Genomic DNA, 24,364 nt, shown 5'->3' with positions numbered 1-24,364 from the left:
AATTATAATTAATTAATTATTATTATAAATAAATAATTAATTAATTAAACAATTGTTTCATTAAATGCACATTCTGTATTTTATTATTTTTTAAATTAATTTACATCAACTAACCAATTATTTAACAATATGAAAATATTTAACATTATTTCATTTCATGTTATCATTTACAAAAAAACTCAACTGAGAAAATATACATTTAATAAAACTGAACAAATACATTTTAATTAAAAAACTTGCGGACTAAAACAACCACATTACTGTAACAAATATTTCCGATCACGTAAATGCTCAATGGGCCACACGTATTTATGCAGCCCATGGGCCAGCATTTGGCTCACTACATCATGTGACGCCCTAGTCAAGTCCAAATACATTGACGCATGCTACTGTCCAACACAAAGCTCTATTGTGTAAAAGTTAAGAGTCAAGCTTTCACAGTACTGTCATGCTAGTGTGCATACAAAATCTTCGTGTGAATGTGAATGCCAAAGGAACCAAGTATTCATACTACTGCATGTTGCGACTCGAGTTGAGAAAGTGCAACCTCCATCCCAAAGCTATTATAACTCGGAAATTATTTGGTGAATATTAAGAATCAAGCATTTGCATCAATGCTATTCCAAATCAAAAATAGGAATTGTGTGAATACTTGGAAAGTAAAGCCTTTACACTTTACACTATTGATATCTACATGTCAAAATTAGTTTTGATTCTGTAAGTGAAAAAATGCCACATGCTTAACACATTACCAAAATATTTGATTGTGGTAGCAATGATACAACAATGTCAACGTCATGCCGGAAAATAATAAGACAGACTTTCTGGCAGATTATTCTGATATTATGCCCCTCTACTGTTCATATTCCCGAAGGGCAGATGGCTACGATATACCTGTACTGTGCATCTATTGATATTGTGTGAAATTAATCTGAGTTATAGTGTTAAATATATTTATTCCTTTGGCATTTCAAATCTGCAACATCATTTACACATACAATGTAGGAGGAAACTGCAAATGCAAATTCAGGTTGTAAAGCATGTTAAACCAGTAAATAAGTAGCACATTTACACTAACACTTCCAGCTTTATTTGAGCTCTGTCACCTGAATAACATACAAACTGACGAAGGAAATAAACCTGGATAGAAAGTAAATACAAACATGTTTAATGGGTTTACTAATTGTTTTAATGTTAAGTTACCCATTAAAAAATATATCCTGATAAGATGCTTGTGCACTGTGAGTGGGTGAAATGTTGAGAAATAGGCCTGAGGCCATTCCTGTTTGCCTGTTGCATCACAGTGTGTTTATTCATCACAAACTAAACATCAGAAGTTGAACATCAGCCTTTTATTATTGCTTGTCTGCAGAGCTCTTCAACAAAGATATGTGTGATACATAAAATAAATGTTTGACCTCTCATATTCCAGAACATTCATTCATTCATTTTCCAAACCGCTTCTCGTCACGCAGGTCACGGGCGTGCTGGAGCCTATCCCAGCTATCTTTGGGCGAGAGGCCGGGTACACCCTGAACTGGTCGCCAGCCAATCGCAGGGCACATATAAACAAACAAACAACCATTCACACTCAAATTTGTACCTACAGGCAATTTAGAATCCTCAATTAACCTATAATGCATGCTTTGGGGATGTGGGAGGAAACCGGAGTACCCTGGGAAAACCCACACAGGCACTGGTGGACCTAATAACATATGACTGATATTCTATGAGGCACGGTGAACAACTGGTTAGCACATCCGCCTCACAGTTCTGAGGACCCGGGTTCAAATCTGGCCTCGCCTGTGTGGAGTTTGCATGTTCTCCCCGTGCCTGCGTGAGTTTTCTCCGGCTACTTCGGTTTCCTCCTACATCCCCAAAACATGCATGGTATGTTGATTGAAGACTCTAAATTGCTCATACGTGTGAATGTGAATGTGAGTGGGAATGGTTGTTTGTTTATACGTGCCCTGCGATTGGCTGGCGACCAGTTCGGGATGTACACCGCCTCTCGCCCGAAGATAGTTGGGATAGGCTCCAGCACGCCCGCGACCCGCGTGAGGATAAGTGGTAAGGGAAATGAATGAATTGAGGATATTCTATTTGTGATTTGTACAATTTTACATTTTTGTGTATTCTTACGTCAAAGAAGAAAAAAAGATCCGTCCAAAAACATACCAAATATAGGCAAAATAAAAAAAGACGATACTGCACACTGATTACAACATTTACAACAACATGTAATATGGCCCAACAGCTCAGGGTTTAAACTTAACCTGTCGGAAAAGGAAACGCACAGCGGCATAAAATACATCTCATACGCCATGTGACATTTAGTTAGCTGGCTCTACTGTTTCAGCAAATAAAGTCAAAGGGCAAAGAACGGTCTGTGAGACATAAATAGAAGGTCAAGACTCAGCTGAAAAGGCCAAGGGCAAGTACAGTTCAAACCAGAGTGCAATGCAGAGGCATACATTTCATTGGCAGTCCCATACAGTATTGCCAAAGCAGACACTGCACTGCATAACCAGAATGGAAGGGTGAAGAAGATGTACCAGTTGTCTCTGTATTTGCTCTTACTTTGCTTTGTTGTACTCTGCTGTCTATGAGAATCGGTTTTCAACTGCCTTACCTGAATAAATAAATGTTAGCTAAATACATAAATTGCACCAGAAACAGCAAGTCAGCTACGGCTCTAAATGCAAGGTTGCTTTCAGACAGTAAGCACCACATTTGGTGCAGCCATTAAATTTTTTATTTTTTGTGCCATCACCTGAAGTGTTTCGACAAGCTCTTGTGTTTCCCAAGCCTAGACGGGCAGCATACCGTGTGCAAGCTCTATTTAGAGGTCAGTGAAGTCTCCACACAGTTGTACGCCCAGTCCTGTTTTTCACTGGTGGGCAGGACATGTTGGCACACCTAGTGGACAACACATATCACTTATTAACATCCAATACACCTCCAAACCCATCAACAACCTCAGAATTCTTTAAGTGATTTTAGTTGTGCGTGATTTAACTTGGATCAGGTAATAATGGAAATAGAAAAATGTCCTACCATCTTAGTTCTGGCTGGCACCTCTATAGCAAACACATTCAGGCCTCTACTGCTGCAGCAGTTGTTGTTGTGCTTGTTGTTGACACGAACCGTCACTTTCTGGTTGGTCTGAGGGGGGATACCAATCACTGTGATAATTGATCATGTTTGCCTTGCAAATAAAAAAATATACATACACCATATTAATAATGCGTACATATCTTTTACCGGTAATAATGTGTTGTTGTTGACACAGGTTTTTGGGTGATGTTTTTCCAGACTGCCAGTGTTGCTATGGTACTGTACACATCAAACATTCTGGGCTCCATGCTGGAAATTTGTGTCCACCTCGCTTCCCTTTTTTTGAATCCTTTTAGCTTTTTAATGTAAATGGAATGAAACTTGGAAAGGGTGTTTATTTTTGTCTGATTTTGTCACTTCCAGCTTCAGCTCTTTAGCTATATTAATAATATACGGCATCAAATTGTACCTTTTGGCTCTATCATGCATGGCCACCTGAAAATCATGAAAACTAAATGCTTGAATTCATTGTTATTTAGTGGATTAAATCATACAAATTGGGAATAAATGATTAATTCAAAATTTTTGTTAGTTTTCTACCAGATTACATCATTTATTATTTTTTGGACAATTTCATGTTAATATTCTTACTTTTCCAAAAGAGGCATTTAAAGGCTTAATGCAGTGATTCTCAAAGTGTGGAATTAAATGTTCAAACTGTACATAATGTTACAGTTGATTTAAAAAAAAAACCAGTATAGTACATTTAAATACAGTTCAGCTGTATTTAATTTTTAATTACAATACATTTGCATTTAATATTTTAGAAATATATATTTTTAAAATATTTGTTGATGTAAAATTTTTTATTTTGCAATACTTGAATAACTTAAGTACAGGTTTTTTATTTTCCTTTAAGGACATTGCTATTCAAAATGTGCATCATGTTGGCCTGGCTAAGAAAAATATGATATACTTTAAAGGAATAAAACCTTTGCCTCCTTTTGATGAATTGGACTGTGGATATATTAATGCTACTCTATTTTAAAGTAGGTCATGATGATGATACTTGGAGTTGAGTGTTTTTAAGGTGGTATTTAAAAACCTTGAGAACCACTACCTAAAAGGATCAGTGACAGCAAATGAATGACAAAAACAAACTACTGATACCCTCTGCTAACCATGGAGTGGAATTAAATTTTAATTTAAGAAGCGGTAGCTGCCAGCACGGGCTGTAAAATAAACTGTACTCCAGTATTCACAATATATGAAGAAAAAGGTAGCACTAATCATTCCATCAATCCATTTTCAAGGCTGCTTATCATGTTCAGGGTCATGCGGTGCTGGAGCCTATCGTAGCTGACTTCAGGCAAAAGGCAGACTACACCCTGGACTGGTTGTCAGTCAGTCACAGGGCACATATAGACACAGATAACCATTCACACTCACATTCACACTGTCACTGAGGGGTCACTGACTGCTGCCTTCACCTAAGTCAAGCGAATGTACCACTACACCATCAGTGACTTGCACTGACAATGTACATTATAAAATCATTTATTTGGTTGTTTTACAAACTGCACAGCAACCCTGACCCCAAACAAACTGGAATTTGTAGGGTTAAAAAATACAAATTAATCGAGTTTTCTTGCTAATGACAAGAACAGATGTTGGCTTAAACTTTCTGCAGTAAAAGAAGCAAAAAAAAAAAACCCACACAAAATATAAAACAATCACTAACAATGGGTGCGGCTAAAAATGGCCACAAGGACACTTCAGGTCCAGCTAAACAACAGCTCCAACAATATGCAACTGTTCTTAAAACAATAATGATCAGTTATTAATGTATTGTTTTTTTCATAAAATGAAAAGTTAATAATGAAGTACCATGAGTAGAACTGCACTTCATCATAACAAGTTGTGATTCTAATATTCATCCATCCATTGGCTACTCCTCTTAGTACTGTAATCTTCAGAGCCGCGAGGAGCTGGACCCTGTCCCAGCTGATTTTGGATGAGAGGCAGACTAGACCCTGGACTAGTTGCCAGTCAGTTACAGGGTACATAGAAAAACAGCCATCCGCACTCTACTTGCATTTTCCCCACCACTGAGTGGGAACTGAACCCATGTTGCCTTGCACAGAAGTCAGGTGAATTAACCACTACACCATTAATGAATGATTGTAATAACCCCCACTTAAAAAAGGTATTCAAATATTTAAGCAACAAAACTCCATACAGTTCTTGAATGCATGACTATACTATCTATAGCAGAAATAAGGTTATGACGATATGCAATAGTGATGGAAATCTGCTGGAAACGATCAGCGTTGCGATAAATCTGTACCTAAACATACAGAGAAATAAAACATCAAATGTTTTCCACCTTGTTGACTATGAGGGATGAGACCCTGTGTTCTCCTCTGTAGGTGTAGATGAGCACATTTTCCTGTCCTTTCAGTTGTTTGGCTGTTCCCTCTAAAGTGATGGACTTCTGCAGGGCCTGGTTCAGAATCTTGGATCCGGAGTCCAGTCTGAGTGGCCGAACTGATGGCTGTGTGCTCTCACAGTGTATATCTATCTGGAATGGGCAAGCCTGATAAAGTAGGAGTTTATATTGGGATTTTTATTTTAGTATAAATCATTATATTATTATTATAATTGATTTCTTTTTTTTTTTTTTTTAAATGAATGACAACCTCGACTAGCTCCAGCATACGGTTGTAGCCCATGGTTTCCACGAGGGTCCACAGGTCATCAGAGTCCCCATCTTTCTCCGTTGCCTCCATCAGATTCAGCTCCATGAAGCCCTGTTTTGTCAGTTGATTCTTTCTCATGTCAAAATTCTCTGTGGACACAAAAAATACAGATGTGAATATTCAGAGGGGGTATTCACACTAATATTAATCTGCAAAAATATACAACTCAATCATACAAATTGTTAAAATACAGTAAAATGTGACATTCTTGAAACGTTTACTAGTTTTTTCATTTGACAAAGATTATTCTGATTCTGAGACTAAAATTGCGATGTTGCTGCATGAAGATGGAAAATCATCATCATGCCTCTGTATCTCAATCGAAAACCAGGGTGAATTTGAGACAAAAAATGTGTCAAAAATATGTGACACTGAACAGGATAAGTGGTTTTGAAAATGGATGGATAGAGTTCTTAATGCAGTCTAGTCGACATATTTGCTGTGTTTTAAATCTCAGTTTCTTTTATTTTGGTAACATGGTTTCTCAGCATTCAAATGCAACATAGGAGGAAAACCATTTGTCAATGACCCTTCCTCTAACTGTACTTGACATGATATTAGGCGTGTAACAGTATTTGAATTTGTCCCCGTCTGATCACTGCATGCAGTCATATGACGACTATGACTGAATTTATTGCAGTATCTGCACTCAAAACCAGGTGGCAGTCATGCACCTTAAACTGTTTGCCAACCGTCATTAAACAAAACACAATAAGAAGAAAAGTTGGTGTCACGTCAAATTCAGATGAGAGACAGCAGCGAGAAGACCCCTTCTGTCAAATCAGCTGTGTGGGGAAATTTTGGGTTTCCTGTTGAGTACAACAGAGATGGCGTTCGAGTGGTGAATTGGAAGAGGACAGTGTGTCGGCGTTGTTCGATAGTTGTGTGGCATGTACATGGAAACATGTCGAACAGGCTACTGCATATTAGACGGCATCATCCAGATATGCCAGTCACCGAGCCAGACAAAAGAAAATATGAGTCTAAAACCTTATCCCCAATGTTTTTGAGAAGCCTCTAGATCGGAAATCAGACAGGGCCAAAGATATTACCAAAGCTTTTGGCATTTACTTTTCAACAGCTACGCGCTCATATGCAGTGATAGAGGACCCAGCCTTCACATATTTGTTAGTGCTTGAGCCCCATTAACATGTCCCATCCTGGGCGTACATAAACCTCTCGGTGTTTCCTGCCCTTTACAGGTACAAAGTAGTGCATTTCAGTCCATTTCAAACATCTCGCGGGTGGAAGGCTATTTGGTCTGTTGATTCAAATCAAGACATGTCGGCACGTTACGTGACCTTATTTATTTTTTTGAACCTTTATTTATCCAGGTAAGAACAGATTCTCTTTTGGAATATTGATCTGGCTGCACACAGCAGAGTAAAGCAAGACAAAGTAAATGTTTTTTAGTTTACAATTTTACCAGATTTTGTCTGGCTGTACCTGCCACCTCAGTCCCCAACGAAAGGGTTTTCTCAACAGCTGGTGCCTGTAGTAGTCTGCCCTGACTACTGACAATGTAGACATTGTTCTTAAAGAAATACTTGAAAAGCTGAACTCAGCCTCATTCATGTCCATAATCATCGCTTAAAAACTTTAGTTAGGGATATTGTACATGATCGGTGCGCCTATTTTTAGCCTGTTATGAACCTTTTATTCATCACATGCTAGGATGTAAGTGAATATTTTATGTAAATACAGAGGGCACGGAAAGTATTCAGACCCCCTTAAAATTTTCACTCTTTGTTATATTGCAGCCATTTGCTAAAATCATTTAAGTTTACTTTCCTCCCACATTAATGTACACACAGCATCTCATATTGGCAGAAAAAAATGAATTGTTGAAATGGTTGCAGATTTATTAAAGAAGGAAAACTGAAAACTATTACACAGCCATAAGTATTCGGACCCTTTGCTGTGACACTCACATTTAACTCGGGCGCTGTCCATTTCTTCTGATCATCCTTGAGATAGGTTCGACACCTTCATTGGAGTCCAGCTGTGTTTGATTATTCTGATTGGACTTTATTAAGAAAGAGGCGGCACGGTGGACGACTGGTTAGAGAGTCAGCCTCACAGTTCTGAGGACCCGGGTTCAATCCCCGGCCCCGCCTGTGTGGAGTTTGCATGTTCTCCCCGTGCCTGCGTGGGTTTTCTCCGGGCACTCCGGTTTCCTCCCACATCCCAAAAACATGCATGCTTGTTTTTATTGTCTTTATTTGTACTTGCTTTTATTTGGTCTTGTTCTGCTATCTGCAGTCAAGGTCGTCATTGTAAATGAAAAAAGATTCTCAGTCGCCTTGCCTGTTTAAATAAATAAATAAATACCTTATCTTACCGTTAAGACTCTACAGCTTATGCCATGTTATCTCAGGTAGTTCTAACTGTTCAGCTACTACTACTACTACTTACACGACTTTCTGCTGAGAATAAATAAAAGAAACCCAGAATTATGTATGAGGAACTTTTTGTTGTTTTTTCCTGTTGTACCGAACCGTGACCCCAAAACCTAGGTACAATCCCAATTCCAATGAAGTTGGGACGTTGTGTTAAACATAAATAAAAACAGAATACAATGATTTGCAAATCATGTTCAATCTCTATTTAATTGAATACACTACAAAGACAAGATATTTAATGTTTAAACTGATAAACGTTATTGTTTTTAGCAAATAATCATTAACTTAGAATTTTATGGCTGCAGCATGTTCCAAAAAAGCTGGGACAGGTGGAAAAAAAAGACTGAGAAAGTTGAGGAATGCTCATCAAGCATCTGTTTGGAACATCCCACAGGTGAACAGGCTAATTGGGAACAGGTGGGTGCCATTATTGGGTATAAAAGGAGCTTCCGTGAATTGCTCAGTCATTCAAAAGCAAAGATGGGGCGAGTTTCACCTTTTTGTGAACAAGTGCGTGAGAAAATAGTCGAACAGTTTAAGGACAATGTTCCTCAACGTACAATTGCAAGGAATTTAGGGATTTCATCATCTACGGTCCATAATATCATCAAAAGGTTCAGAGAATCTGGAGAAATCACCGCATGTAAGCGGCAAGGCCGCAAACCAACATTAAATGCCCGTGACCTTCGATCCCTCAGGCGGCACTGCATCAAAAACCGACATCAATGTGTAAAGGATATCACCACATGGGCTGAGGAACACTTCAGAAAACCAATGTCAGTAAATACAGTTCGGCGCTACATCCGTAAGTGCAACTTGAAACTCTACTATGCAAAGTAAAAGCCATTTATCAACAACACCCAGAAACGCCGCCGGCTTCTCTGGGCCCAAGCTCATCTAAGATGGACTGATGCAAAGTGGAAAAGTGTGTTCACATGTGTGAAGGCACCATTAATGCTGAAAGGTACATACAGGTTTTGGAGAAACTTATTCTGCCATCCAAGCAACGTCTTTTTCATGGACGCCCCTGCTTATTTCACCAAGACAATGCCAAACCACATTCTGCACGTTACACAAGCGTGGCTTTGTAGTACAAGAGTGCGGGTACTGGACTGGTCTACCTGCAGTCCAGACCGGTCTCCCATTGAAAATGTGTGGTGCATTATGAAGCGTAAAAAAATAGGACAACGGAGACCCCGGACTGTTGAACAGCCGAAGCTGTACATCAAGCAAGAATGGGAAAGAATTCCACCTACAAAGCTTCAACAATTAGTGTCCTCAGTTCCCAAACGTTTATTGAATGTTGTTAAATGAAAAGGTGATGTGACACAGTGATAAACATGACCCTGTCCCAGCTTTTCTGGAACGTGTTGCAGCCATAAAATTCTAAGTTAATGATTATTTGGTAAAAACAATTAAGTTTATCAGTTTGAACATGAAATATCTTTGTAGTGTATTCAATTAAATAGGGGTTGAACATGAGTTGCAAATAATTGTATTCTGTTTTTATTTATGTTTAACACAACGTTCCAACTTCATTGGAATTGGGGTTGTACATACCAAACCACTCCTCTGCATCATATAGAAATACACTGTTCAATGAACATTATGAATGAATGCTTTTAACTAGCTGTACCTTTGCAGATGGCCCACGTCCCCATCTTGCACTCTTCTCCGCTGATCATCAGCTCCAAGAAATTGTATTCCTCAAGACTGAGCAAACCATTCCCGTCCAGGTCTATCATGTCAAAGATCTCCGATAGTGCCTCCCTGTGGCACATTATGGTATTACTGTGCTACTAATGCTATATTTGCCTCCTATTTGCATAAGTGGCAGAGGCAGCGTTGTAGAGACTTTAATTATGATGAACTCAAACACCAAAACCAACTAGGACATTGATAATTAACATACACAAGCAATGCTATCCTTCCTATACAAGCAAACACTCCCATATCAAACCAGATGTTATCACTCAATGTTATACTGAAATCTGAATACTTTAAAGTTTAGAATCTTAACAAACAAGCAAAAACACTCACCGAAACTCTCTGGTGAGGTCGAGTTCTCCAGTGTCTGTCTTGTAGACAAGTTCTACAGATTTATCAGAGACATTCTTTCTGCTCCTTTTTTTTAATCTGCAGCCACTGGAGAAAGGCAGTAGGTAGTACATCCCAGCTTTCAGTTCACCTCTCCAAATGTACTTCTGTAGAAAGTTGTACACTTCATAAAATTGATCTGTTGCATTTTTTTTAAATACCACAACAATCAAATTGGCTAACAAAGGCAGATAACATACCGTAATATTTTATTTACCTGAAACTCTCATGATCCAAGTTCATAGCCTGGCTATGACCTTTCTGTGTGGAGTTTGCCTGTTCTACCTGTGTTTTTTCTCGAGGCACTCTCGATTCTTCCTAAATTCCAAGAATATGCTTAATAGAAGACTTAAAATTGCTCATAGGTGTGAATGTGACTAGTTTATTAGTTAATTTGGTTTATTAACAATTTTTAAAAGAAAGATTACCTTGGGTTACATACTATTTTCAGTTTACAAACAGTCTTGACATGGCCGCGGAAGGCTCAGAACTTTGTTTTTTCTCACGCCGCATAAAGATAATTAGCTCTGTGCTTCTCTGGTATATTCGGTTTTTTTTGGTGCCTAAAATGGCTGCCACATCCCAAAATGCAATGCAAAAGCTGTGCTGCATTAGGGCAGCAGGTGGCCATTTAGGGCTAGCAGTAATCACAGTGAACATAATCATTACTTTACCCGAAAAGGCTAAGGAACTGCACAGTGATTTGCGAACCCACTATTTTTTCATCAACAGAAATTGTGTTTTCACGTATTTCTATAGGCACGGTGGAAGACTGGTTAGCACATCTGCCTCACAGTTCTGAAGACTGGGGTTCAAATCCCGGCCCCGCCTGTATGGAGTTTGCATGTTCTCCCCGTGCCTGCGTGGGTTTTCTCCGGGAATTCCGGTTTCCTCCCACGTCCCAAAAACATGCGTGGTAGGTTGATTGAAGACTCTAAATTGCCCGTAGGTGTGAATGTGAGTGCAAACGGTTGTTTGTTAATATGTGCCCTGCGATTGGCTGGCGACGAGTTCAGGGTGTACCCCGCCTGTCGCCCGAAGATAGCTGGGATAGGCTCCAGCACGCCCGCGACCCTAGTGAGGAAAAGTGGTCCAGAAAATGGATAGATGGACCTATTTCTATATTGCATGTTATTTATTTTTAACCAGACAACAATCGAAATAAGGTAAATTTAACATCCTTTCATTTTGAGATAGGGCTCATGGAACAAATTAAATTCGTAGCCGGCGGTTCTACTGTATGTACTTTGCAATTGCCATAACAAGACATTACAACATCATTGAAGGGAGGTTGGTGAAATAATTACTGAGATTAATTGAAGTGGATTATCAACGAGACGTTTACACGACTACGATGTACTTTTATGTAAACTTTTCCTTCCCAAGTACAGAGGAAGAAATATTCCATGTAAAACATATGACTATATCAACACACAAGATCTACCGGTAAGTGGGGAATAATTTTAAATTGAAGAGAATCGGAAATGCCACCAACGCAAACCTACTTCTTTGTCCTTTGCACCAGTGAAACACATTAGTGTTGAATCCTCTTCTGTATCGCCAGCTAACATCACAAAAAGAGCTGTGTCCACATTCATCCAGGGGGAAGGCTTGTCTTAAAAACAAAGTAGAAAACAATAAAGAGAGGCTTACATTTATGAATGTATGACAGATGTATGACAAAAACTGGTACTGTATGTAATAAGTGTTTTCTATAAAACAGATGTATATGGATGTTTGTATATAAATAGTTGGGTCTCGACAGTGCCTGCCCACCAGTCAAGTGTGAAATTAAACAACCAAGTACAGTAAATTTGTAGTTATCTGCCTATTATTGAAAATGTGTCTGTGAGCAAGCCATTTTGCACTTCTGCCCCACTGTAATGAACAGTAGGGCTAATTAACACCCACCACAAAGAGTTTCTCAGCTAATGACTTTGCAGCGAGACTGATTTTAGAGTGAAAAAGCTGCTTTGAAGCAGCGGCCGAAGGACTATAATGTCAAAGCCAAACGTGAAACAGAGTTGCAGTGTTCGCACAGATTAGCATTAGCATTAGCTTTTGATAATAATGTTACAATAATGTTTGGCCGTGACGGGGGAGATCATGCACCACACCGCTACACTAATTGAGGTATATTTGGTAGCTTGGTGACAAAATGCAATCCTTCACAAATTTTAATGCAATTGAATCTCTATGGGATTGGCTGGCGACCAGTTGAGGGTGTACTCTGCCTCTCGCCCGAAGATAGCTGGGATAGGCTCCAGCACACCCGCAACCCTAGTGAGGATAAGTGGTACAGAAAATGGATGGATGGATGAATCGCTATGGGTGCTTGCTTTCACGGAGCCTTTTAATGCAGTGAATATTGGCACATATTCCATAGTTCTGGACTTAAATACATTGTCTGCAGAAAAAAAAGGCTCAGTATTTATTTTTGGCCTTTTTTCTGATTGCTTTTAACAGATCTTGGCTCACCCACTTTTCACCCAACTTAAACTGTGACATAAACGCTAGAAGCAGGTCTAATTTCCCCATACTAGTTAACGTACATGCATGCAAGGCTGGGGTGTAATTTTCACCGATATTCAAAGTCTGGATGTTTTTTTTGTTTTTTTTTTAAGACAATAACGAGTGAAAATAGTAACATTAAATAAATGTACATAAGCTTGTTTTATTGGACTCGATCGCTGCAATGCCTCCTTGTAGAGACCAACTTCCTCAGGTAAGTGATTAATTTTGGTCTATTTTCACGAGTTTTGTGAGCTGTTTCTTGGGTTGATTGAATTGCTCTCCTCTGACGCCATACCTCCTTTAAGTGTATGTGGAGGAGAATATGGTTAAATTTGTCAGTTTTCCGATAAGTACGTCATCCTGGTATATCATTATCACCTACAATAATGTTATTTTTCAATTTCCTTGAGTCGTGGAATGTAAAATAATTTTCTAGGATTAAATAAATGTAATTTTCATATATGAGTGTATATGAAGGGAGAAGTTTTATAGACTAATAATGTACTGTATTCTTTTGACATGGCAAGGTAGGTATTATGACTAATGAAACTGCATTCATACCAGCTCTTCGGTCGAGGCTCAAAGGCTGGATGCTTAGGGTAACAATGGAAGTCTGGGGCAGGTGCAGCTGGTACTGCAGTGAGCTGATAGTTCCATCGTCTTCCAGGAGGAAACATCCCCTCACGCAAATGTGATGCCACTGCTGAAGCAATCAAGCAAAAATATTAATTGAAATAATTTGGCACATTTATTTGATCCTATAAGGATAATCAGCAATAATGACTATACCTACAATGAGTAGTTTACCATAGTTTGATGTAGATATTGTACATACTAAAACTGATTTACTGCGTTGATTAAGCGAACTGATTCTTCTAATGACCTAAGAAATACATGGGATTAAATAATTAAGCAGTCAACCATAGACCTGTAAAGGGACATACACTATATGAACAAAAGTATTGGATGTACCAATACCAATACTTTCAAAATCGAAGAACTAAAGATGGACGACATGATAGAGCTTCTCCTCCATTGCAGCTACTGTATGCCATCTTCCACTCTTGTGGAAAGATGTGGTTCTGTGACATTAAAGGCCAGTCATGTTGGACAAAACATGACTCATATTTTCTGTTACAATTCATCCCAAAGATGTTTGAGCAGGCAAGCATGCCTTTATAGACCTACCTTTGTACTCTGCACAGAAAGGGGCCTTTCCCAAACTGTCCCCACAAAGTTGGAAGCATATAATTGTCCCAAAATGTGAGGAAGAAGTAAGATTCAGGGGGAACTTGGGGTTCACCTTGACTGATTATTTCAAAGAGGTTTTTCTCCATACTTGTCCTTAACATTCACTATTGCACCAAGTAAATCTGGCAGCCTATAAACATTGTAATACTCATGTTCATCCAGAGGAGGGCAGACACGTTAGACAACATTTCAGATCTGTAAAAAGCAGCTTACATTAATTTGTTTGTACTGTTTGTTTACTGTCCAAATATAAAAGTTGACACGCAAGACAGGAAGAATGCTCCCCATGAGAGAAGGTGAGCTTGCAGACTAATACCAGGCACAGCCACCTGCAGCCATAGCTTTGAAATACTGTACTACAGCACACATACATTAAACCACTTAATTTGGTGCAATGCAAGCCAAGATACACATAAATAATCACAATGCGTTTAGTTCTTTGAGACTATACATCCCATGGGAGACAAAATTCATAGAAATGTGATGATGTCAAAAAACAACACTGTCATGGGACAAATGGAGCAACGGGGTCATTATAGATTTTCTCCGATGAAGTAAAGCAAACGAGCTGAACTCAAGCCAGTAGAGTGAAAACAAACATGGAATGCAGCCTATAACATTGCTATCTTCCACAATAAATACATTTCATGTTGCATACTGTACATGCTGTAAAACATTTGATGCAAAATATTCAGATATCATTTACACATTTTTGTTAAAGACATCTGTCATTAGGGTTAGATGATAAAAAGACTATTAAAAAAATGTGGCTTACCAAAATAATAGTGCTCCACTTTTGATGGAGATCATACTAGTGGTGTTTCATTTTTGTTAAACTATTTAGTCCAATGACTGTTAGTAGCTTCGGGAGTTACTTGTGAACAAAAAGGCTCTGATATTTTGCTGACCTTGCTGGTGCTGGAAGTTGCAGTGACTGAGTTTGACAGAGATGATCGTCTACTGCGAGCAGAAGAAGGACGAGAGGATGGTCGGCTGTCTGAATACAAACACAAAGCCTCTTCAAGTTAAACAACTACCCAATGCTAACAAAGGTGTAAGTTTCTTTTTATCATTTTAGGAAAATACAAAAAAAGATTGACATATTAAATGAAAAAGCTTTGCATTTGAAATCAAGAAAAAGTGTGCTTTCAATGTCAACCAACAGCTGACATAACAGTATGTCCATCCATCCATTTTCTGTACTGCTTATCCTCACTAGGGTCGCGGGCGTGCTGGAGCCTATCTCAGCTATCTTCAGGCAAGAGGCGGGGTATACCCTAAACTGGTTGCCAGCCAATCGCAGGGCACATATAAACAAACAACCATTCGCACTCACATTCACACCTAAGGGCAATTTAGAGTCTTCAATCATCCCACCGCACATGTTTTTGGGGGGGGGGATGTGGGAGGAAACCGGACTACCCGGAGAAAACCCACACAGGCACGGGGAGAACATGCAAACTCCACATAGGAAGGGCCGGGTTTTGGACCCCGGTCCTCAGAAATGTAAGGCAGATGCGCTAACCAGTCGTCCACCATGCCCCCCATAACAGTATGTTTAACTTGAAAATTATTTTACTACAGATAACACCTATGTGCTAACACGTGTCCGCAATCTGTCCATCCATCCATTTTCCATACCGCTTATCCTCACTATGGTCATGGGTGAGCTGGAGGTGCCGAGTCAAGCTGACTTTGGGCAAAAGGTGGGGTACACTCTAGACTGGTTGCAGCCAGTGATTGTTGAGAAATGCTTTCAGGATGCGAAGTGATGTGATGAGCTAGAACAAATATATACCATGTGCGTATATGTGCTGTACTTTAGAATAAATAAATATTCCTCACTTTTAAATTATTGCTATTTTTTCTGAGGACAATTTTTAACTCTCCAATCGAATTGTTCGAACACCGTTTAAACATGGATCAACCATCCCATATGTGTGTAATGAGTATTTTTCAGGATTAAGCATAAATATAGACTGACAAATGTAGATCCAAATGAGCAACCCCAACTGTTTTCAAGACGGAAGAACAACACATTCAACAAGTGCAACAGGGTTGCATTGTGTCGGGTCCTTATTAAAATGTAACAGGGATAAATCAATATGTGGGAGAGGCACAATAATGTGATAATCCTGACTACTGTGTGGGAACCCATTTGTTTTTGCAGTAGCGGTTGACCTGGGTCCTCCTCCTGACCACCTTTCAAATCCCTCATCCTCTCCCCAGTGAGTAATGCTGGGATTGTCCGAATCAATAACATGAACATAGACTGACCACTTAGATCAATCCCATCTATCACCCCACACTAGGATTGTCCTCAGCTTTCCTTGGCAGGATCTCTGTTTTTTTCTACCATGCCTTGTACAAGACTGATGGCTTGACCACTGAGGGTTGACTTAGTAGTTACATGATAATTTTTTTAAAAACATATCTTTCTCTGGCCAGAGCGTTCTCACCAGTCTGTAGTTCTTTCTGGTGTAGATGAGTGTTTGTCAATCTGCTAATGGCAGAAATTATTACCCAAATCACAGCACTTCACAGCTCCTTCCAACAAACAAGAGGTTCTAATTGTGTGGCTTTCCTGATGAATGAACTGTCCTAATGAGGTGATTTGTCACTGGGGAGTGAAAAATTGATCGAAAAGAGAGCTGTTACATTCATCACAATAAAGCGGTAATGTGCATGGGGACAACTGGTGTGAATGGGTGTGCATCTAAAATACAAACATACATAGGAGTAAATCAACAGAAGGCAAGGCAAAAAAAAACACAAGCAGATTAAAAGTTATTCTACTACCTTTCCGCAGTGTGATGTCTGGATCTGAACAGATTGTTTCTGGATACTGAGGTGGAGCTGCTGATGGTGATGTCATGGAGGTTTTTGGAGGGCTGTCTTCATGGCTGCCAAAGTTTTGTCTCTTCAGCTTGGCATCAGAGTGGAGCTTCACCAAAGAGGTCATCTGACATTTCTCCACAGTGGACACAAGTTGTCTACAGAACTAAAAGCAATACAGGTGTATCTCAATAAATTAGAATACTGTAGGATAATTCATTGTATTTTTGCAATGCAATTCCAAAAGCGAAACTCGTAAATTTGAACAGAATAGAACAGAATAGAGCTTTATTGTCACTGTTGTTTTGGCAAATAATAATTAAGAAAGCAATCTTGTCTTTGTGGGATTTTTTACAAAGAGCTATTTACATACTATGTACTACACACACACAGAGAGAGAGAGAGAGAGAGAGAGAGAGAGAGAGAGAGAGAGAGAGAGAGAGAGAGAGAGAGAGATCGACTGAGAAGAGGGAGTGAGAAATGGAGCGGGAGAAGTAGGAGGGAGAGAAGGCCTAACTCTCTTTGAAGCCCAGCTGTGAAAAACAGATGAGGAAGTTTCTTCAGTCAGATCGAGTACATTTCCATGAGAGAAAATTCACACACAGCATCCAGAAGCCAGCTGCATCCTTATCGATATAGACCAAACAATGAAACTTGCTATTCTACACAGGATGCCTGGCTAAGCAAAGTGGACACACTGGAGTGAGTTATGGAACAACAAGAGAATACACATTAAAATACATTAAACCTTATAAAGGTTAATAAAAGTAATTTTGTAGGTAGTTTTTATAAGTAATGTTGTCAATTCACTGTCATATACTGTTTGAGATTCCTGTTTTAGTAGAGGTGTAATGATTTGTTTTAGCAACAATTTCATTCGTATCACGATTTGTGATTGCCGAATCGATTCAAAGACGATATTGGTTCATTTAGAATACGATCCGAAACGATTCAGTAGCTGGTAATAGATTCAGTAACTTTTGAGCCAAAAATTCATCCAATGTGACTGTGAAATAAATACCTGCATAATGGACAGTGCAGGTGAATCTTCTTAGATTCTTGTTTCTTTCTGTTGTAAAACTAATTATGGTCATTAAATATAATATAAATAAAGATTTTCCTGATGACCTTCCTTTACTGTATGTGTTTTCTAACGGACTATGCGTCTGCTTAATAAAAGTTGATTGTATTGCTTTGCAATAAAACGAAGGGGAAAACAGCAATTTAGTTATTCATATTATTTCAGCGAGCAGCACGGTGGAAAACTGGTTAGCACATCTGCCTCACAGTTCTGAGGACCTGGGTTCAAATCCGGCCTTGCCTGTGTGGAGTTTGCATGTTCTCCCCGTGCCTGCGTGGATTTTCTCCGGGTACTCCAGTTTCCTCCCACATCCCAAAATCATGCATGGTCGGTTAATTGAAGACTCTAAATTGTCCTTAGGTGTAAATGTGAGTGTGAATAATTGTTTGTTTAAATGTGCCCCGAGATTGGCTGGCGACCAGTCCAGGGTGTAACCTGCCTCTCGTCCGCAGTTAGCTGGGATAGGCTCCAGCATACACGCGACCCTTGTGAGGATAAGCGGCTCAGAAAATGGATGGATGGATGAATTAATATTATTTCAGCTATGATTTTACTTGTTTTTGATTTGTCGCAAGTCACACACACACACGCATTCTTAATGTTAATTTCTCGTTGGCCTCCTCCTCATCTGCCATCCATCAGACAGACGGACAGGTTAAATAAAATAATAATAATAATAATAATAAAGAAAGTGCTTAAAAAAACACCCACACACATACTGTGGTGTCTCGTCCAACCACGAGCAGCACTACGGAAAGGAGTGACTAGATGTGGGGCGTAGAAAAGGAAACGAAGAAGAGCTACGAAAAAGAAAGCATCTGCTAACTGTCGTCTGCTAAGTGAAAAATCATGCATATTAAAAGGAATTACAAGCGCTTTTCTTGGAAATAAAACACATTCACACATCCATATAAAGCCTGCCATGCTAAAATCCAATGTGTTATTTCCTACTATCGATACAATTGATTGATTACCTTTTAAAAACATTTGAATTGATATATTTATGTCCGGAAGGCTTACTTGCCGAGCACAGATCGCTCCAGTTGAATCGTAGGAATAGAAATCGATACATCGATATTAAGAATGAATTGTTACAGCATTACTTTTTAGTATTGAGGCTCATGCTTTTCCGGTTTTGTCACCATATTGGCTAGACCCTACCGTAAACAGCAGAATGAGCCTTAAAAAAGACTGATTTGTTTTCCAAAAGCAACAAAAACAGTATCATGGACATTGTTGTGTTCCAATGTGCACATCTTCTGCAAAGCACAACTGTGTTTTAAGTTACCACAGATTTCCCAGCGATGTCACACTCCGAAAGCGGTGGCTCATGGAAATTTGTTGTGACAAGTTCACTGTCACATCATACATCAAGGTCTGCAGTCTGCACTTCACCCCAGAGCAGATTATTCCACCGAAAACCCAAGAGGGAAGGAATAAACTATAGACAAGCACTGTCCTGGTATTGTTCCAGGAGAACGATTACACAATTCAAGCACCGAGACTTGGTGTTTGGGACCGTGTAAGCAGACCCGAGCAGGATGAGCACTGCGAGCAGCCTATTCGTCCCAGAACCCGCTGACACCGCAGTACACGCCAATATTGAATTTAAAAGAAAGAGAAAATAGACTCTTTAAAGAATATTAATTAATATTAATATATCTCATAATATTCCCCTAATCTGACTGTTACCCCTGGGGCACCACAGGGTTGTGTTTCAAGTCCCAGAATATACTCATTATATACTGTATATTTGACTGCATTGTCAAATACCCGACAAACACAATAACTTGTTTTTTGATGACACAACTGAGGTAGGCAAGATTTCAAACAACAACAACATAAACCATGACGATCATGCTATTCTAACCATAAGGGGATTTGTGGTAACCAACATCAAGTTTTTAGGAAATTAAATAAATGAGTAGGGATCTCACATGGTCAATTAACATCTCGGCTCTGGTGAAAAACGCTCATAATTTATTGTATTTCTTACAGAATGAAAAAAAAGAACCTGTATGAAGAGCTGCTGCTATTTTAATTGTAGGGACAATTAGGAGTGTATAGTGTAGGAGTGTATTTATTATTGTGTATTTTTTTTTTCTTTATGACACACAACAAATGTTCTTGTTAATGTAAAAAAAAAACACATCTACGTATTCTACTCTATCCCTGTTGAGGTCTGAGTAATTTTCCTCTGAGAAAAGTGTGAGTTGAAATGTCTAGATGTGGTTAATTTTTTTTCTTTATACATTTCTACGTATGTCTGTGATACACTACATTGCCAAAAGTACTTGCTCACCTGTCTTGACTCAAATACAGTATGTTTTTAAGTGGTATGCCATTCTAAATTCATATGATTAAATATGATGTTGGTCTATCCTTTGCAGCTATAACACCTTCAACTCTTGTGGGAAGGCTTTCAACAAGGGTTAGCATATTTGTGAGGTGACACACTGATGTTTGACGAGAAGGCCTGGCTCACTGTCCTCTCAAAATCAACCCAAAGGTGTTCTATCGGGATGAGGGCAGGACTCTGTACAGGCCAGTCAAAATCATTCGTACCAAATTCTCTCATCCATGATTATATAGACCTTGCTTTGTGCTTTGCTGCACAGAAATGTTGGAACAGTAAAGGGTAATCCCCAAGCTGTTTGACTGTCCAACATCTCTTGGTATGCTAAAGCATTAAGAGTTCCTTTCACTGGAGATTAGGGGCTAATATTTTGGACATATCCAACTTTGTGGGAACAGCTTGGCCCCTTCCTGTTCCAACATGACTGTGCATCAGTGCACAAGTCAAAGTTCATAAAGACAGGGATGAGAGACTTTGATGTGGATGAACTTGATTGGCCTGCACAATCCTGACCTCAACCACTTTATACACTTTTGGATGAATTAATACGGAGACTGAGAGCCAGGCCTTCTCGTTCAACATCTGTGTGTAACATCGCAAATGCGCAACTGGAAAAATTTTCATAAATTTCCATAAACACACTCTTAAACCTTGTGGAAAACCTTCCCAGAAGAGTGTAAGATAACTGTAGAGGGTGAACCGATGTTATCATATTAAACCCAATAGATTAAGAATGGGATGTCACTTAAATTCATATCTGACTCAAGGCAGCTGAGCGAATACTTTTGGCAATATAGTGTATCTATCAATAACACACAAAGGAAAAGACTTGTAGATGACGAATTCATAAACTGCACAAATCACAATTTTTAGGTTTGGACACATAAAGACCAGAAAGTGTCATGGAAAAAGGGCAGATTGAAAAGATGTATTCAGTATTTACATATGCACACTTACCTCCACGTAGTTAAATTTGCCATCCTTGTTGATTTCGCTTAGTGAGAAAATGGCCTTCACCTCTTCAGGTGTCATTTTATCTCCTCCCTGTAAATTTGAAAATATTTAACTGACAAAACAACCATTTAAAGGTTTTAAGATTATAACCAATCAATATATATTGGTTCATGCTCTGAATGTTAAGTTAAAAACTCTTTGTTAGTATAAATCACAAAAGCATATCTAATACAAAATACAGCGGCTGAAATAGGTATTTAACACATCACCATTTTTCTCATTAAATATATTTCCAAAGGTGCTATTGACCTGAAAATCACACCAGATGTTGGGAACAACCCAAGTAATCCATACATACAAAAAAAAGTTTACAAAAATAAGCTCAGAAATTAAGTTGTGTGTAAAAATGTGAAAGGACACAGGGAAAAATTATTGAATACATGGAGAAAGGGAGGTGCAAAAATGCATGGAAACCCAAGACAACACCTAAAATCTTTCAATAATCAAACAGCAATCCAGCCCCTTGTCAGTGCAAATGAATATCAGCTGGTTCGGTCCTAATTGATGACCTACAAAAAGGTCTCATTGCCAAGGCGTGAGTCAAGACACATATCATGATGGGTAAGAACAGAGAACTGTCTCAAGACCATCGCAAACTAATTGTTGTGAAACATAACGATGTCATTGGTTACAGGCGCATATCTAAGCTTATTAGCATTTCACCACAGTTGGGGCCATAATACGTAAGTGGAAAGCCAATCATACCACCATAGATTTGCCTCGATCAGGTGATCTTCGCAAGATTTCTGACAGAGGAGTGCAAAGAATAATCAGAAGAGTTGTCCAAGAGCCAAGGACGACCTGTGGAGAGCTTCAAAAAGACCTGGAATTAGCAGGTACTGTTGTCACAAGGAAAACAGTGAGCAATGTACTCCGCCGCCATGGCCTGTATCCACGCTCATCACGCAAGACCCTATTGCTGGACAGAAAAAGCAGGTCAAAACTCATTTAAAGTTCGCTGAACAACATTTGAACAAGCCAGTTAAATACTGGGAGAATATAGTCTGGTCGGATAAGAGCAAAATTCAACTGTTTGGATGCCATAATGCACACCACGTTTGGAGTTGAAATGGGACTACACATCACCCTAAAAACACAAAACCAACAGTGAAGTTCAGTGGTGGGAACATGATGGTGTGGGGCTGCTTTTCAGAAAATGATACTGGTGAACTTCACATTATTGAAGGAAGGATGAATGGGCAAATGTAGCGAGACGTTCTTGACAAAAATCTGCTGCCATCTACGAGGATGATGAAAATGAAACAAGGGTGGACATTTCATCAGGATAATAATCCAAAACACACTGCCAAGGAAACTCTCAATTGGTTACAAAGGGAAAAAAACATAAAGTTGCTAGAATGGCCCAGCCAATCACCTGACTCGAATCCAATAAGAAAATCTATGGAATGAACTGAAACTCAAGGTCCATAAAAGAAGCCCATGGAACCTTCAATATTTGAAGACTGCTTGTTTGCAGGAATGGGCCAAAATCACACCAGAGCAATGCATGCGACTAGTTTCTCCATCCAGGTCATGACATGAAGCTGTCCTTGCAAACAAAAGCTTTTGTACAAAGTATTAAATAAATACCAGTTGGCGTGTTCAATACTTTTTTCCTGTGTCGTTTCACATTATTACACATAACTTAATTTCTGAGCTTCTTTGTTCTACTTTATTTGTATGTATGAAAAACATCTGGTGACATTTTCAGGTCAATAGCACATTTGGAAATATATTTAATGAGAAAAATGGTGACGTGTTAAATACTTATTTCAACCACTGTATGTACAAAGTAACTCACATTTGTAAGGAGTTTTTCCACTTGACTGTGTGCGATGTAGCCATCGCCATTTGCATCCAACTTTTTGAAAACTCCCATCAGCTCATTGTTCTCTGTTTTCCACTCACTTTTCAGTATCTCGCAGCAATCGTCAAAGTTTATGTGAGTTGTTCCTGGGTTCCAATATTTATCAAGAGTGTTCTGAGAGGGATTTCTACCAGCTAATTGGAGAACTAAAAAAAAAAAAAAAAAAAGAATTAGATGAATAACAAACTGGATGGATGGATTGGTAGATATCTAATTCACCCACAAGGGACATTTACTAACCAGGCAAGTAACATCAACCAACAATTATTCAAGTTCTTTTTTTGGTCTTTTTTCTGGTCACATTTTAATATTGCATATACTTGACATGTATAACACACTTTAAAAAAAAATTATATTTTATGCACATTTGCAATTATATCCTTGCTTCTATTGTTTTCATGTGTGAGGCAAACCTTCCTAACATGGATAGACATTGACAAATTGGTCAACGTGTTTTAGTAAAGAGTCACTAAACGTTCCAAATTATTTTGGGTCAATAAACTTTGCATTTCATCATTGAAATTGTGAGACGTGACTATTGACTTGTCTATAGGTGTTCGGCTTTAGAATGGAAATGTAGAAAGTAGACAATTGGTCCCTGATGTGTTACAGATTTGAGATAATGCTACACCATAGGGAAAACAAATCCTTTTACAACATTAATAAGCTTTTGCGAATATTATCGAAAGAGTTACCTCGACATAACTCCTGTTTCGATGAGATATTTGACAGACTGGATCTGAACACACTTAGGTAGGCGGCTCTGCACTGCATATAAAAAGTTTCCTCCTCATCAGGAGCCTCCGACGAGTCCAGATAAGACATCTTTGGTTGAGGATATTTCGTCAAGTGGTTAATGTTCACCCCCTCTGTCCCAGAATGACTTCCAAACTACATGGTTTATAAATATTCATTACCCATGACAAAGGAACTAAGCTGACTTTTTACTATGAAATTGGTTTATGTAGCCACCTACAAAAAGCGCCGTTGCCAGAATCTGACTGTTGCTAAGTAAACAACGACCTAGTTGGTGTTCACCTCTAAACGACACGGAAGAAACAAATGTTAATATCCGGAAATACATAGTAAGTGTTACCTCCTTTACCAACCAAAAAAAATTAACGTTTTATT

At 38.9% G+C, this 24,364-nt stretch overlaps 1 protein-coding gene across 3 annotated transcripts; it reads right to left on the bottom strand.

The window, feature by feature from the left end:
- Positions 1–2,071: 2,071 nt before the first annotated feature.
- efcab7 (EF-hand calcium binding domain 7) lies at positions 2,072–24,260 on the bottom strand. 3 transcript variants are annotated; one of them, XM_061683677.1, is made up of 13 exons: positions 23,929–24,260; positions 23,168–23,379; positions 21,310–21,396; positions 16,880–17,081; positions 14,989–15,077; positions 13,391–13,532; positions 11,821–11,930; positions 10,259–10,422; positions 9,855–9,988; positions 5,757–5,905; positions 5,444–5,653; positions 3,058–3,165; positions 2,072–2,919 (listed from the first exon to the last, which is right to left on the bottom strand). In XM_061683677.1, exons 1-13 carry the CDS (start codon positions 24,056–24,058, stop codon positions 2,839–2,841), a joined length of 1,818 nt encoding a protein of 605 aa, XP_061539661.1. In that variant the 5' UTR covers positions 24,059–24,260; the 3' UTR covers positions 2,072–2,838. The 3 variants fall into 3 exon arrangements, with proteins under 3 accessions (XP_061539661.1, XP_061539663.1, XP_061539664.1); XM_061683679.1 differs by having other exon boundaries at positions 13,391–13,529; XM_061683680.1 differs by having other exon boundaries at positions 2,830–2,919; positions 3,058–3,208.
- Positions 24,261–24,364: the final 104 nt, after the last annotated feature.

The sequence above is a fragment of the Phycodurus eques genome, chromosome 8, assembly GCF_024500275.1.
Source record: "Phycodurus eques isolate BA_2022a chromosome 8, UOR_Pequ_1.1, whole genome shotgun sequence".
NCBI lineage: Eukaryota > Metazoa > Chordata > Actinopteri > Syngnathiformes > Syngnathidae > Phycodurus > Phycodurus eques.
The sequence above is the reverse complement of the archived record's forward strand: the minus strand, read 5'-3'. Positions and strand labels throughout refer to the sequence as shown.